This window comes from Salmo trutta, chromosome 13 (genome assembly GCF_901001165.1).
Source record: "Salmo trutta chromosome 13, fSalTru1.1, whole genome shotgun sequence".
NCBI lineage: Eukaryota > Metazoa > Chordata > Actinopteri > Salmoniformes > Salmonidae > Salmo > Salmo trutta.
In genome coordinates this window covers 76,248,518-76,263,156 of record NC_042969.1, presented here as the reverse complement: position 1 = coordinate 76,263,156, position 14,639 = coordinate 76,248,518, and the positions used below count along the sequence as shown (strand labels likewise).

Below are 14,639 nucleotides of genomic sequence, written 5' to 3'. Positions count from 1 at the left end.
TAGAGTACCAGTCCAAATTTTGGACACACTTACTCATTCAAGGGTTTCTCTTTATTTGTACTATTTTCTACATTGTATAATAATAGTGAAGACATCAAAACTATGAAATAACACATATGGAATCACGTAATAACCAAAAAAGTGTTTAGCAAAAATATATTTTAGATCTTCAAAGTCGCCACCCTTTACTTTGATGACTTCTTTGCACACTTTTGGCATTCTCTAAACCAGCTTCATGAGGAATGCTTTTCCAAAAGTCTTGAAGGAGTTCCCACATATGCTGAGCACTTGATGGCTGCTTTTCCTTCACTCTGCGGTCCAACGCATCCCAAACCATCTCAATTTTTTTGAGGTCGGGTGATTGTGGAAGCCAGGTCATCTGATTCAGCACTCCATCACTCTCCTTGGTCAAATAGCCCTTACACAGCCTGGAGGTATGTTTTGGGTCATTGTCCGATTGAAAAACAAAGCGCAAACCAGATGGGATGGTGTATCACTGAAGAATTCTGTGGTAGCCATGCTGGTTAAGTGTGCCTTGAATTCAAAATAAACCACTGACAGTTTCACCAGCAAAGCACCCACACACCATTACACCTCCTCCTCCATGCTTCACGGTGGGACCCACACATGCAGAGATCATCCATTCATCTACTCTGCGTCTCACAAAGACACAGTGGTTGGAACCAAAAATCTAAATTTGGACTCATCAGACCAGAAGACAGATTTCCACCGGTCTAATGTCCATTGCTCGTGTTTCTTAGCCCATGCAAGTCTCTTCTTCTTATTGGTGTCCTTTAGTTTTCTTTGCAGTAATTAGACCATGAAGGCCTGATTCACGCAGTCTCCTCTGAACAGTTGATGTTGAGATGTGTCTGTTACTTGAACTCTGTGAAGCATTTATTTGGGCTGCAAATTGTGGTGCAGTTAACTCTAATGCACTTAACTCTGAGTCTTCCATTCCTGTGGCGGTCCTCATGAGAGCCAGTTTCATCATAGTGCTTGATGGTTTTTGCGACTACACTTGAAGTGACATTCAAAGTTCTTCAAATTTTCCGTATTGACTGACCTTCATGTCTAAAAGTAATGATGGACTGTAATTTATCTTTGCTTATTTGAGCTGTTCTTGCCATAATATGGACTTGGTCTTTTACCAAATAGAGCTATCTTCTGTATACCACCCCTACCTTGTCACAACACATTTACATTTTTGTCATTTAGCAGACGCTCTTATCCAGAGCGACTTACAGTAGTGAATGCATACACTTCATGCATTTTTTTGTACTGGCCCCCCGTGGGAATCAAACCCACAATCCTGGCGTTGCACACACCATGCTCTACCAACTGAGCCACAGGGAAGGCCCACAACTGATTGGCTCAAACGCATTAATTAAGAAGGAAAGAAATTCCACAAATTAACTTTTAACAAGGCACACCTGTTAATTGAAATGCATTCCAGGTGATTACCTCATGATTACCTCTGCTGGTTGAGAGAATGCCAAGAGTGTGCAAAGCTGTCATCAAGGCAAAGGGTGGCTACTTTGAAGAATCTCAAATCTAAAATATATTTTGATTTGTTTAACACTTTTTTGGTTACTACATGATTCCATATGTGTTATTTCATAGTTTTGATGTCTTCACTATTACTCTACATTGTAGAAAATAGTAAAAATAAAGAAAAACCCTGGAATAAGTAGGTGTCTCCAAACTTTTGACCTGTACTGTACATAGGCCTACTGTACTGCAGGCCTTACCCAACCCCAATCAGTTTAATCGATAGTACCAAGTATGTGCCATTCAAACTATAGTACAAATAGTACAAATTCTAAACCTCAGTGTGTGACAAGATCAAGGGGAGAGATTAGATGAGAGGGTTTATGAGATGCTACTTCCAATCCAACCAGTCAAGGCAGGACAGTCACCCCAGTTGCACTCTCCCTCTCCTTCCTACTCTTCCTCTTCCTCCCCCAACTCCATCCCCTCCACCCACACAGGTCCAGTATCGTTGGGTAGAAACACTAGAGCTTATCCTAGTGCCGCCAAAGTCAGCAAACTGGCCCTGTGCACTGCAGCCAGCCAGAGTAAGCATAATGTGCAGCGAAACGTCCTCACTGTACAGACAAAACAGAGCCATTGGCTGTTCAGCTTAAAAAGACCCCTGTGCTCAGCACCAATGAGCTCCAGTGGATTGTCCCATTAGTCCCATAGTCTATGTTGAAAGAGTCCCACCTCAAGGCATGTTTCTGTCACTTCTATCTGCAGTGATTTTAGACAGGACAGTTGGGCGGGGGTAATTTTGGTTCTGGGCATTAGGGTTTCTGGGTCCACTCCTGGCTGTCCTACTGTGCCGGGCCTCCCTCACCCTCACCGGCCCAGCCATGGCTGCTTTGTTTGGGCTGACCTTGGCTGGACCAGGCTGACGTTGTGAGGCGGCCAGTTTGGCAGCCTGTCTCTGCCTAGTGGCAAGCTCAGGGAACTGCTTGGTGTAAAGGGTGTCTGTGTACTGCAGCTCTGGAGTGATCAGGTTCTGACAGCGTGTTTTGGTGGGCCCGTCCAGCCCAGGGTTCAGGTTGTAGCCCTGGATGATGGCCGCTCCATACTGGAAGGGCTTCAGCCCCGCGTCCTGTACCTGCGACGGGTCCACTGCACCACCATCCTTCAGGCAGGTTTTGGCTAGTTTGGCACGTTGCTCCTGCAGCCGAGTCACCTCCCGCCTCATCTCCTCACGCCCCACCGTAGTGTCCACGCGTCGCCAGAAGGTGGCGTTAAAGTGCAGGTAGAGCCGCCAGTCAAGGGCGTTCCAGGCTCTGATCTTGTCAGCGGTGTGCGGGGAGAGCATGTTCCGTGCGCGCTCGCTCCGGCTGTTCAACTTGAAGGAGACGATGTCGTCCAAAGACCAGCAGAGGGCGCGCTTGAGCAGGATCATGGATTCGTCAAAGTACTCTGAGATGAGGATAAGGTGGAAGTCCTCCTCGATGGCGCCAATGGCTGTGGCGGCCCGCGTCTCCAGGTCTCCGGGCGTCTCTGTGGCGACGTTGTTGTCGAAGCCAAAGTCAAAGGTCAGGATGTTACGGGCGTAGTGGTTGTTGGGCAGGGACGTGTTGTAACTACGCCAACCGTTGTCGAGGAAGTCATCCAGGCTGCGGGCCTTGTGGAAGGCGGGAATGCTCTTGTAGTAGATGAAGATGGACTCCATCATGGCAACAGGGTTCTTCAGGATGGAGAAGTAGAACGTGTCCTGGGGCATCACCTTCCGCACCTAAGACACAACAGGAAAAGCCCAAAACAAGAACAAAATGTGTTAGTGATACCATTTAACAATTATTGGTTACAATTTTTTTATATTTTCTGGGGAAAAGATAGTAGTAAAATTCAACTTGTGTTAGTCTGAACCTCTATATTATCTATGATGCAGTGGAGGCTGCTGAGGGGAGGACGGCTCATAATAATGGCTGGAACGGAGCAAATGGAATGCTCTGATACCATTCCACGAATTCCGCTCCAGCCATTATCACAAGCCTGCTCCCCAATTAAGTTGCCAGCAACCTCCTATGCTATGATGATAGAACTCACCTCTGGTGGTCTGAACCTCATGTGGTTGCACATGATGTGGAACTTTTTGACACTGCGGCTCCTAACTCCCTCCACAAAGTGTGAGGCGAAGAAGAAGGGATAGAACAGCTGGCTGTGCATGTTCAGCGGAAGGGCGAAGGTCAGATTGCGGCTGTCACCATAGCGATACAAGATGTTCAGGATGGTGCTGCTGGCCGTTTTGTGTGTCTTTAGAAAGACGATGTGGTTCTTCGGCCGACAGGTGGAGGTGGCAATCCCCGGTTTCACCTCGCTTATCACCCCGGCAACTACAGTGTTGGTGCCTAGAGGGGCAAGGCTGTTTCTACTCTTCAGCTGATTGGTTAAGGGGAGCTGGAGAGGTTTGTGAGACAGGGTAGATACCACTCTGATAGCTCGGTAGCCCAGCTGGAGAACAGACCCGGGAACCCCCAAATGCAACTCATCATCACCCAGTGTGACTTTGGGCAGGGCTGCCTTTACTGCTAAAACTTTACCCCTTGCCTCTTTCCTGGAGTCTTTAACCTTATTGAAAGTGTTTGAGAGCTTTAAATGTTGGTGATGCACCTGGAGTCTCCTCTCCACTCCTGGCTCATCTCTGCCATCTTGATATTCTGCTACCTTCTGGTTGTCTTTGGCCAGTTGTTTAGGAGCTCCTTCCTCCTGTGACCTCACTTCCTCTTCTACGACAGGGGCGTATGAAGAGGGGGAAGAGTTTTCCCAGTCACTCTGCTCCGTCGGGAGCGTTCCCTGGATCTCGATGGTAAACCGCACATTCAGGAGCTTCTTGCTCAAAATCTTATCGTTCCTGAAACCAAACAGAGTGTTTGACTACAGTTAGCCAATCACTGTCAGCCTGTTTCAAAACAAAACAATTATCCTGAACAGAGAAGTGGAATGTAAAATCTTATTAGTTTCACCAAAGATAATCTATTATATTAACAAGATAGCCGAGTGACCAGTCTAACAATGGAAATACAGTACGTCCTCAATGATTAAAGCCTGACGCGATCAGGTAGGACCATTGTAGTCAATGAGAGGGCAGATACGCGTGTGAACCACAGTCGTTTTTCTCAAAGTTGCCGGAATGCCATGTGCATCCACTTATATCAGCACATTTGTAACAGAATATACATTGCGAAACTCCAATTCAATCAAATAAGCCTCACGTAATTCGACATTCTCTCATAGTCCTCCATACAAAAAAATACAAATCCTCTCGCTTCACCTCTTCCTCTCTGGTTTCACTGCCAGTAATATCAATCCAGGTAGTATGAATATCTGACCTGATGGCTATAGATGTAGGATCTTAATTTGAGCTAGTTTTCTACAGCAGGAAAACTGTCCTGTAGTAACAGGACATGTGAATTATTAAGTTATAATTCATGGATTTTTGTAGGAGTTGATACATTTTTCTGAAGGGAAAATCAAGTTAAAGATTTAGAAATGAAAATAACAAACTTCAGAAGCCTTTTTAAACCTCAAATATACTACAAGTGTTCCATTTCCTGCATAGCAGGAAAGTTCTCCTGCAACAGGGTGATCAAATAGAGATCCTACATCTGTACGTAGAGTAGCACCAGACTCACCTGGACTGCCAGACGACTCCTAGGATCTGGATGGCCACACAAAGCACAGTGAGGGCTATGAGGACCATCCATAGATAGCGTAGGGGGCTGCACAGCAGTACCTTCAGCCACCTGCAGGGGGGAGGGTGGGGGGGTCAACCACAGGAACCACATTAGAGTCTGCAGCGTCAGACACAGAAATATTACAGACAACAGAACTGATTCTATGGCTATAAACTCATTTAGAGAATCTCAGGGATATTATGTGTCTTTAACTCAATTCTAATCTCATTCTAAAGCTGTAACTTCATTTTAAAATCAAATTTTAAAACCATAACCATGAAACGTTTGTATTAAAATGAGTACTGATCCATGCGAGACTACAGAAATGATGTCTGTACTGTTGGATGTTTTTTCTTGAGGCTTAGAGGCCATGAATAGGGTGACTGCAGTGCATGTGTTTGTGTGCACATGTTGTGTGTGAGAGGGAAGCGAGAATCTCAATGATTTACAAGACAATCCAACAGCAGAGTGGAACAGTGATTCACACAAGCTCTTGCAATGTTTTCACTTATCAGGTGGCTACACAATGTACTAAACATCCTTTGTGTGGGCTAGTGTGTGTATTTGCATGATTTCCAGAGTGCATCTGATCTGTTTATTAAAACATACAGTACAAGCAATTTCAGTGTGTGTGTGTGTGTGTGTGTGTGTGTGTGTGTGTGTGTGTGTGTGTGTGTGTGTGTGTGTGTGTGTGTGTGTGTGTGCTCCATAGAGGAAACGTCACTAAGCCTGTTGAATTGGAACGCCTGTGGCGTAGTGGTGCATTCATTGTCCTTTCCCATCTGTTTGTGGGCTTCATGTTCTAATCAGAGGAATTAGCTGCCCTGTTTGATTCGGCCCATTGAACTAGTGTTGGCTAGATTAGAAGAAGAAAAACAACAGTCCTAAATACACCCTCTGGGCCTCTCTGCCCATACTGCGTGTGTGTGTGTGTGTGTGCGTGCGTGCGTGCGTGCGTGTGTGTGTGTGTTACAACTACATGAGAGACATCTGGAACAACAGACTCACCTTGTCTTAAAAACACATCTGCCTTCGCGCCTGAATGATTGCCAGACAGACAGCAGCAGTTGTACCTCCCTCACTCTCTATCTCCCCCTCCCTCTCTCTCCCTCCCTCTCTCTCTCCCCCCTCTCTCCCTCCTTTCCTATATCTCTGGCTCCTCCTATCTTCTCTCTCACACATCCACCTGCTACTGAGTGTGTGTGTGTGTGTGCGTGTGCACGCATGTTGTATGTATGGTACATCTGTATGTATGTATGTGTGTGTGTGTGTGTGTGTGTGTGTGTGTGTGTGTGTGTGTGTGTGTGTGTATGTGTGTGTGTGTGTGTGTGTGTGTGTGTGTGTGTGTGTGTGTGTGTGTGTGTGTGTGTGTGTGTGTGTGTGTGTGTGTGTGTGTGTGTGTGTCTGCCTGTGCATGTGAGCATGAGTATGTGCATGTGTGTGTGTGTCCCTGAGCACAGTCCATAAGTGCATGCTGCCGCTACACTGTCCTTCAGTCGCCCCCAGCTGTTTGTCAGTGTAGTACATTAGTCTGGCCACCGCGGGGTTAAAGCATGACGCACACAGCACCAGAGGCAGCCAGCCATCACTGATGGGTCATCATCAAGACATGGGATGATGATGTCACTGTGAAGCCAGCTGATTGACTCAAACAGGCATGCCACCACCATTACTAAACAACACAACATATTACCCATGATCCTCTAATTCAGTTCCCCCTCTGGAAGCAGTTATTGGGCAAACTCTGATTAGCCCATGTCACAAATGGAGGAAAGGCAAGCGAGACAAGCATGAAAATACCAGGGGAAGTAGTTGCAAGGCACATCGTATAACATTTGCCCTTAGTATACTGCTACATACTATCCTCCCTGTTTGTAGTGGTTTTACATTGAGCTCTGTTGCACATTGCTTGTGCATTGTGTCACTGACTAAATATGTCCATGCTAATCCAGTGGTTGTGCTACAAACATGGTTTGCATTTGTCTGGGAATCTGGTTGGCGTTTGATCTGTTTTGTGAGTGTACTTTCCCCTGTGCAGGATAATTCCCCTATGACACAAACAGAATAGGGATGACGTTAACGTTAATGAATAATGGAGTTAAACACTATGAAAGAGCTGGTTATTTTAACTTTTAGTTGTGTTACAACCTGATTATGAAATGGAATAAATTGAGATTTTTTTGTCACTGGCCTACACACAACACCCCATAATTAGTATTTTATTTATTTAACCAGGCAAGTCAGTTAAGAACAAATTCTTATTTACAATGATGGCCTACCCCGGCCAATCCCGGACGATGCTGGGCCAATTGTGCGCCGCCCTATGGGACTCCCAATCACAACCGGATGTGATACAGCCCAGGATCAAACCAGGGTCTGTAGTGACGCCTCTAGCACTGCAGTGCATTAGACTGCTGCGCCACTCGGGAGCCCCTATAATGTCAAAGTGGAATTAGGTTTTTAGACATTTTTACAAATTAATTTAAAATATAATGCTAAAATGTCTTGAGTCAATAAGTATTCAACTATTTTACTATGGCAAGCCTAAATAAGTTCAGGAGTAAAAATGTGCTTAAGAAGTCACATAATAAGTGGCATGGACATGATTTTTGAACAACTACCTCATCTCTGTACCACACACATACAATTATCTGTAAGGTCTCTAAATCGAGCAGTGAATTTCAAACAGAGATCCAACCACAAAGACCAGGGAGGTTTTCCAATGCCTCGCAAAGAAGAGCACCTATTGGTAGATGGGTAAAAATAAAAAAGCAGGCATTGAATATCCCTTTGAGCATGGTGAAGTTATTAATTACGCTTTGGATGCTGTATGAATACACCCAGTCACTACAAAGATACAGGTGTCCTTCCTAACTCAGTTGCCGGAGAGGAAGGAAACTCTTCCGGGATTTCACTTTGAGGCCAATGGTGACTTTAAAACAGTTACAAAGTTTAATGGCTGTGACAGGAGAAAACTGAGGATGGATCGACAACATTGTAGTTACTCCACAATACTAACCTAGTTGACAGAGTGAAAAGAAGGAAGCCTGTGTCGAATAAAAAATATTCCAAAACATGCATCCTGTTTGTAACAAGGCACTAAAGTAATATTGCAAGAAATGTGGCAAAGCAATTCACTTTTTTGTCCTGAAAACAAAGTGTTACGTTTGGGGCAAATCCAATAAAACACATGACTGAGTACCACTCTGCATATTTTCAAGCATAATGGTGGCTACATCATGTTATGGGTATGTTTGCAATCTTTAACAACTGGGAAATTTTTCAGGATAAAAAAATAAACAGAATGGAGAAAAGCACAGGAAAAATCCTAGAGGAAAACCTGGTTCCGTCTGCTTTCCACCAGACACTGGGAACTGAATTCACTTTTCATCAGGACAATAACCTAAAACAGAAGGCCAAATCGACACTGGAGCTGCTTACCAAGAAGACAGTGAATGTCCTGAGTGACCGAGTTACAGTTTTGACTTAAATCTACTTGAAAATCTATGGCAAGACCGGAAAATGGTTGTCTAGCAATGGTCAACAACCAATTTGACAGAGCTTGAATAATTTTTCAAAGAATAATTGGCAAACGTTGCACAATCCAGATGTGGAAAACTCTTAGCGATTTACCCAGAAAGACTCACAGCTGTAATTGCTCCCAAAGCTTCTTCTACAAAGAATGAACTTTGGAATGTGAATACTTAAGTAAATTATATATTTTTTTTGTATATAATTTCCAATAAATTTGCCAATAAATCTAAAAAGATTTTTTTTCAATTTGTCATTATGGGTTATTGTGTGTAGATGGATGATAATCTTTTTTTTAAATACATTTTGAATTCAGGCTGTAACACAACAAAATGTGTAATAAGTCAAGGGGTATGAATACTTTCTGAAGGCACTGGATAGGTAAAGGTATATTAATCCACAAATATAATTTTATATCTATCTTAAAAGACCCCATTTTCATGAAGTTGATGATATAAGCTTGAAGCCCATTTAAAAACAGTACGGGACTTGAACCAGGAAGTAGACGGGACTTTCATAGGGTATAAGACATAGGAAAGGATATTACAGTAGATTGTTGGAATTCTCCCAGGAGAGACAAAGTGTGCAATCGAGGTCTGTCCAAAGTCATGGTAATTACAGGTTGAGGAAGCTGCTGTACTTAAGTCAAAGAAAACATTCTAGTGACCTTTTACCCCAAAGACATTCCTGTCTCTGCCTTCAGCTGAAATAAGATATCATGTTTGGATATGTCCTAATGAATTTTCCATTTTACCAGACACTAGTAACAGTAATGACAACCACTCTCTCCACATCTCCCTCCATCTCTCTCTCTCTCTCGCTCCCTCCCTCCATCTCTCTCTCTCGCTCTCTCCATCTCTCGCTCTCCCTCTCTCCCTCCCTCCATCAATCTCTCATCTCTCTCTCTCTGTCTTTCTCTCTTTGTCTCTTCTCCTCCTTCTATTAGGTTCAACTAGTAGTGACACATTCCCTTTGTTTACTGGCTCTTGAAGGTTGCCAAACTCTAGAGAGTATGTGTGTGTTCTGGGCCAAGGCACTGCTCAGAACACATTGTTTTGCCACAGAGTCCTGGAAAGCAATCGCTAGCTGTGGGCTAGGCTTGGATACAAATACTCTGCCTGACTCCACTCACAACCCCTAGCACACACACACACACACACACACACACACACACACACACACACACACACACACACACACACACACACACACACACACACACACACACACACACACACACACACACACACACACACCACACTCCCATACAAACACACACACACATAGACGCACAGTCCTCAGCCCTGTGGTCACATCCAGTTCCAATGCACTGAATAAAAACACACACTTTGAGTCTAACTGAAGGACCGTGGCACCCCCAAAATCCCTTCCACCTTCAAGGGAGAGGAAGAGAGAGAGAATAGTTTATTCAAAAGTTGTTATACTAATAACTGAATTTGATGACATTTCTACATAAGTCACATACATGTAAGTCACTGAAGCCACCGATGTCCACGTCTCACTGAGGACCCCTACAGGGCAGCACAGTCGATACTAATCAAACTACATCACTACACATCAGCACAGACCAATATACACACAGCTTAGAGAAGGATAACTCATTCATGATAAGCAGACGTATGCAAACTCACTGCATGCAAACTAAGGTCCAGACTATAGTGTGATCAGCACTCTATCCAATTCCTCCACACACACACACACACACACACACACACACACACACACACACACACACACAACCTATGACAATACTTATATTGTGATATGAGTAGTAATAACAGTCATATTGCCAAGGTATTAAACTGAGCAGCAGGAGACTACAGAGAGCTAGATAAAAACCAGGAGGCCATGGAAGCCCATGGACATGAGGAATGAATATAGGGGCGTCTACCAAAACGTCTCAAGTTTTCTCAGGCTATGAAGACATCAGGAAATGGCCTGCCCTGCCTGCCTGCTGCACAGCTACACTCCTGCATGCTAGCCGACACACACACAGTACACACACACACGTGCCCACACACACACACACGTGCCCACACACACACACATGCCCTCACACGCACACGTGTCCTCACACACACATGTGCCCACACACACACACGTGCCCTCACACACACACACGTGCCCACACACACACACGTGCCCTCACACACACACACACGTGCCCTCACACACACACACGTGCCCACACACACACACGTGCCCTCACACACACACACACATGCCCTCACACACACACACACGTGCCCTCACACACACACACGTGCCCTCACACACACACACGTGCCCCCACACACACACACGTGCCCTCACGCACACACATACACTACCATTCAAAAGTTTGGGGTCACTTAGAAATGTCCTTGTTAATGAAAGAAAAGCACATTTTTGTCCATTAAAAAAACCATCAAATTAATCAGAAATACAGTGTAGACATTGTTAATGTTATAAATGACTATTGTAGCTGGAAACGGCTGATTTCTTATGGAATATCTACACAGGCGTACAGAGGCCTATTATCAGCAACCATCACTCCTATGTTCCAATGGCACGTTGTGTTAGCTAATCCAAGTTTATCATTTTAAAAGGCTAATTGATCATTATAAAACCCTTTTGCAATTATGTTAGCACAGCTGAAAACCTTTGTCCTGATTAAAGAAGCAATAAACCTGGCCTTCTTTAGACTAGTTGAGTATCTGGAGCATCAACATCTGTGGGCTCGTTTACAGGCTCAAAATGGCCAGAAACAAAGACTCCGGGATGCTGGCCTTCTAGGCAGAGTTGCAAAGAAAAAGCCATATCTCAGACTGCCAATAAAAAGAAAAGATTAAGATGGGCAAAAGAACACAGACACTGGACAGAGCAACTCTGCCTAGAAGGCCAGCATCCCGGAGTCACCTCTTCACTGTTGACGTAGAGACTGGTGTTTTGCGGGTACTATTTAATGAAGCTGCCAGTTGAGGACTTGTAAGGCGGCTGTTTCTCAAACTAGACACTCTAATGTACTTGTCCTCTTGCTCAGTTGTGCACCGGGGCCTCCCACTCCTCTTTCAATTCTGGTTAGAGCCAGTTTGCGCTGTTCTGTAAAGGGAGAAGTACACAGCGTTGTACGAGATCTTCAGTTTCTTGGTAATTTCTCGCATGGAATAGCCTTCATTTCTCAGAACAAGAATAGACTGATGAGTTTCAGAAGGAAGTGAAACAAATTCTGGCCATTTTGAACCTGTAATCAAACTCACAAATGCTGATGCTCCAGATACTCAACTAGTGTAAAGAAGGCCAGTTTTATTGCTTCTTTAATCAGAACAAAGGTTTTCAGCTTGGCTAACAGAATTGCAAAAGGGTTTTATAATGATCAATTAGCCTTTTAAAATGATAAACTTGGATTAGCTAACACAACGTGCCATTGGAACACGGAAGTGATGGTTGCTGATAATGGGCCTCTGTACGCCTATGTAGATATTCCGTAAAAACAATCTGCCATTTCCAGCTACAATAGTAATTTACAAAATTAACAATGTCTACACTGTATTTCTGAGCAATTTGATGTTATTTTAATGGGCCAAAAATATGCTTTTCTTTCAAAAACAAGGACATTTCTAAGTGACCCCAAACTTTTGAACTGTAGTGTACATTCCCACAGGCATTTACAGTACATTAGATTCTCCCATATACTACTTAAGGCACTACACGTACACTCAGACATGATCATCCATGTACAGAAGCATACATTCACACAAGAACATAGCCTAGATACACAATGACATGCACTGACCATTTGCCGGCACTCTCCCTCCCTCTAACTTTCTACTTGGGGTTGAACTTTTGGTCGCTCTCCCTGCAAGTGATGAAATGGTCCTAAATGAAGTGAGGAGTTCTGAGAACCCAGTCCTATATGAGGGATTGCAGGCTTGCATGCTTTCCCAAGTCACATTTACGTCTCTAATAACATTTCTCAACTCCTACCTGCCTGATCCAGGCTTGACCAGTTAAGAAGGGAGTTGTGGTAATCTCCTTGGATGTTGATTAATATCTTATCGTGACACACAGCCCTAAATAAGGACTTCAAGGTCTTTCCGTAGGAGTAAAATATGTGTATTAGATTACATAGCAGTAGCTACTTGTGTGAATAATAATATAGCTATTTTCTGTAACAGTAAAAGGAGAATGTATAGTGGTTGATTCTGTGTCCTTGTGTGCAGTAAGGTCCGGTAGCTGTATTTGGCTGTACTGATATACTGACTACAAGTTCTCCATTTTGTTCTTATCTGTAGGCTGAATTTCAGGATTGTTTTTCATCTATGTTCTTAAACACTATGAGGGGTTTGACTATTGGAAATTGAACTTTGAGTCACTTTATTACACATCAGATTCTGCCTGACATTTAGATTTGTACTTGTTTTTTATTTTTATTTAACTAGGCAAGTCAGTTAATAACAAATTCTTATTTACAATGACAGACTGAGCTGACAAGGTAAAAATATGTCTTCTACCCCTGAACAAAGCAGTTAACCCACTGTTTCTAGTCTGTCATTGTAAATAAGAATGTGTTATTCGATCTAGCAACCTTTCGGTTACTGGCCCAACGCTCTAACCACTAGGCTACCTGTCGCCTCCGTTTATGACCCTTTCAACATGAACTGTTTCGTATTGAAGTTGAGTGTTTTCAAAATGCTCGCAGTGCAGTTTAGGCTTTAAAATTATGTTTTAAGAACACAAGGATTCTCCTCCGTTTTACTGAGTTAGCTATTTATTATTTCAGTGAGGCCCTAACACGCCAATTTACGCCTACGGCATCTAAATGGTAAAGTTCAATAATTTATGAGCTTTGTGGATCTATTCTGTATTATTTGTCGTTGTGATTAAATCTACATTTCTTTGAAACTTGTCAGCTTACTTCTATTAGAATGGAAATAAAATCATTCTGAACCCCAAAATATAACATTCACAATATCCATTAGAATAAGCTTTCTTAACTGCCGATTTGCGTGAACGTCAAGTGTGGTTGCATTATTTTCTCTCCAGTCTACAGTTTGTGGTCAGTGTGAATGGGAGCAATATAACTATTTAATTGAAGGAAAGAATTTGCGTCTGACTCGTATTTTCCCAAAGTATTAGCACGTTGCCATCGGCTGTAGCAATAAGGACTCTAAATCAAATCTAAACAAACATCTCATCATATGGCACACCACTGTTAGATTTGGTTCGCTGCGAGCGTATGAATACCGGAATGTATCAGTAGTTCGCCGTTTCGCCTATTATGGACAAGCATTCATTGTGGGCAATAGCATCGCCGACCAATAGCTTTCCAATGAACTATCGCTAAAGGAACGTAAAAAGAAACAAAAGCCCTGAAGAAGTCAGTATGAATTCACTTACGAGGCGCATGGTAAGGATGAGGTCAGGGAGAACAGCTTGCGCTCCTTGATCGATTTCCTTGCGGAGGGTGGCATTTCGAGTGTCTGTACCAGGAGGGGGGTGCCCAAGAACCCCGGTCCTGCATGAAACTCCGATCAACCCAATTCACTCTCCCAATAACCCCCGTCCACGAGCCACAGACTCCCTAGTCCCCTTTTAGAGTAGGGTTCCCCCCGCTCTCAGCTCGGAAGTCTTCCCCCTGCCGACTTATTGGCTCGACGCGCAGACAAACCAAAGAGAGGGAGTCAGAAAGGGATGGAGAAAGGGGAGAGGGAGGAGGTTACAGCGAAGGGAGGAGGCAGGAGGATGAAATCGAGAACAAAGGCAGTGACTCTTTGTCTCCAGCCAGGTAGTTGTCACACCGTTCTTCACAAGGATAAAGCAATACTAGCCTTGAGGTTACACACAACCTTGCTCAGCGTTAAATTAGATTTGTAGTCTTTTTTTGGGTAAAATGCCATTCATGTCGGA

The 14,639-nt window shown here is 43.8% G+C and overlaps 1 protein-coding gene across 1 annotated transcript; it reads right to left on the bottom strand.

The window, feature by feature from the left end:
* Positions 1 to 1,685: 1,685 nt before the first annotated feature.
* On the bottom strand, positions 1,686 to 14,359 carry gal3st2 (galactose-3-O-sulfotransferase 2). Its single transcript, XM_029773662.1, has 4 exons — positions 14,130 to 14,359; positions 5,157 to 5,267; positions 3,571 to 4,375; positions 1,686 to 3,256 (listed from the first exon to the last, which is right to left on the bottom strand). The coding sequence occupies exons 1-4, from the start codon at positions 14,201 to 14,203 to the stop codon at positions 2,228 to 2,230; spliced, it is 2,019 nt and encodes a 672-aa protein (XP_029629522.1). The 5' UTR covers positions 14,204 to 14,359; the 3' UTR covers positions 1,686 to 2,227.
* Positions 14,360 to 14,639: the final 280 nt, after the last annotated feature.

Bases quoted from the DNA above. Each gene is read 5' to 3' on its own strand.
- gal3st2 (XM_029773662.1), bottom strand. From the start codon at position 14,203: ATGCCACCCTCCGCAAGGAAATCGATCAAGGAGCGCAAGCTGTTCTCC. The intron at 5,268-14,129 runs GTAAGTGAATTC...TCCCCCCTGCAG, and splicing joins TCATCCTTACCATGCGCCTC to GTGGCTGAAGGTACTGCTGT. The intron at 3,257-3,570 runs GTGAGTTCTATC...GTTGTGTCTTAG, and splicing joins TGAGGTTCAGACCACCAGAG to GTGCGGAAGGTGATGCCCCA.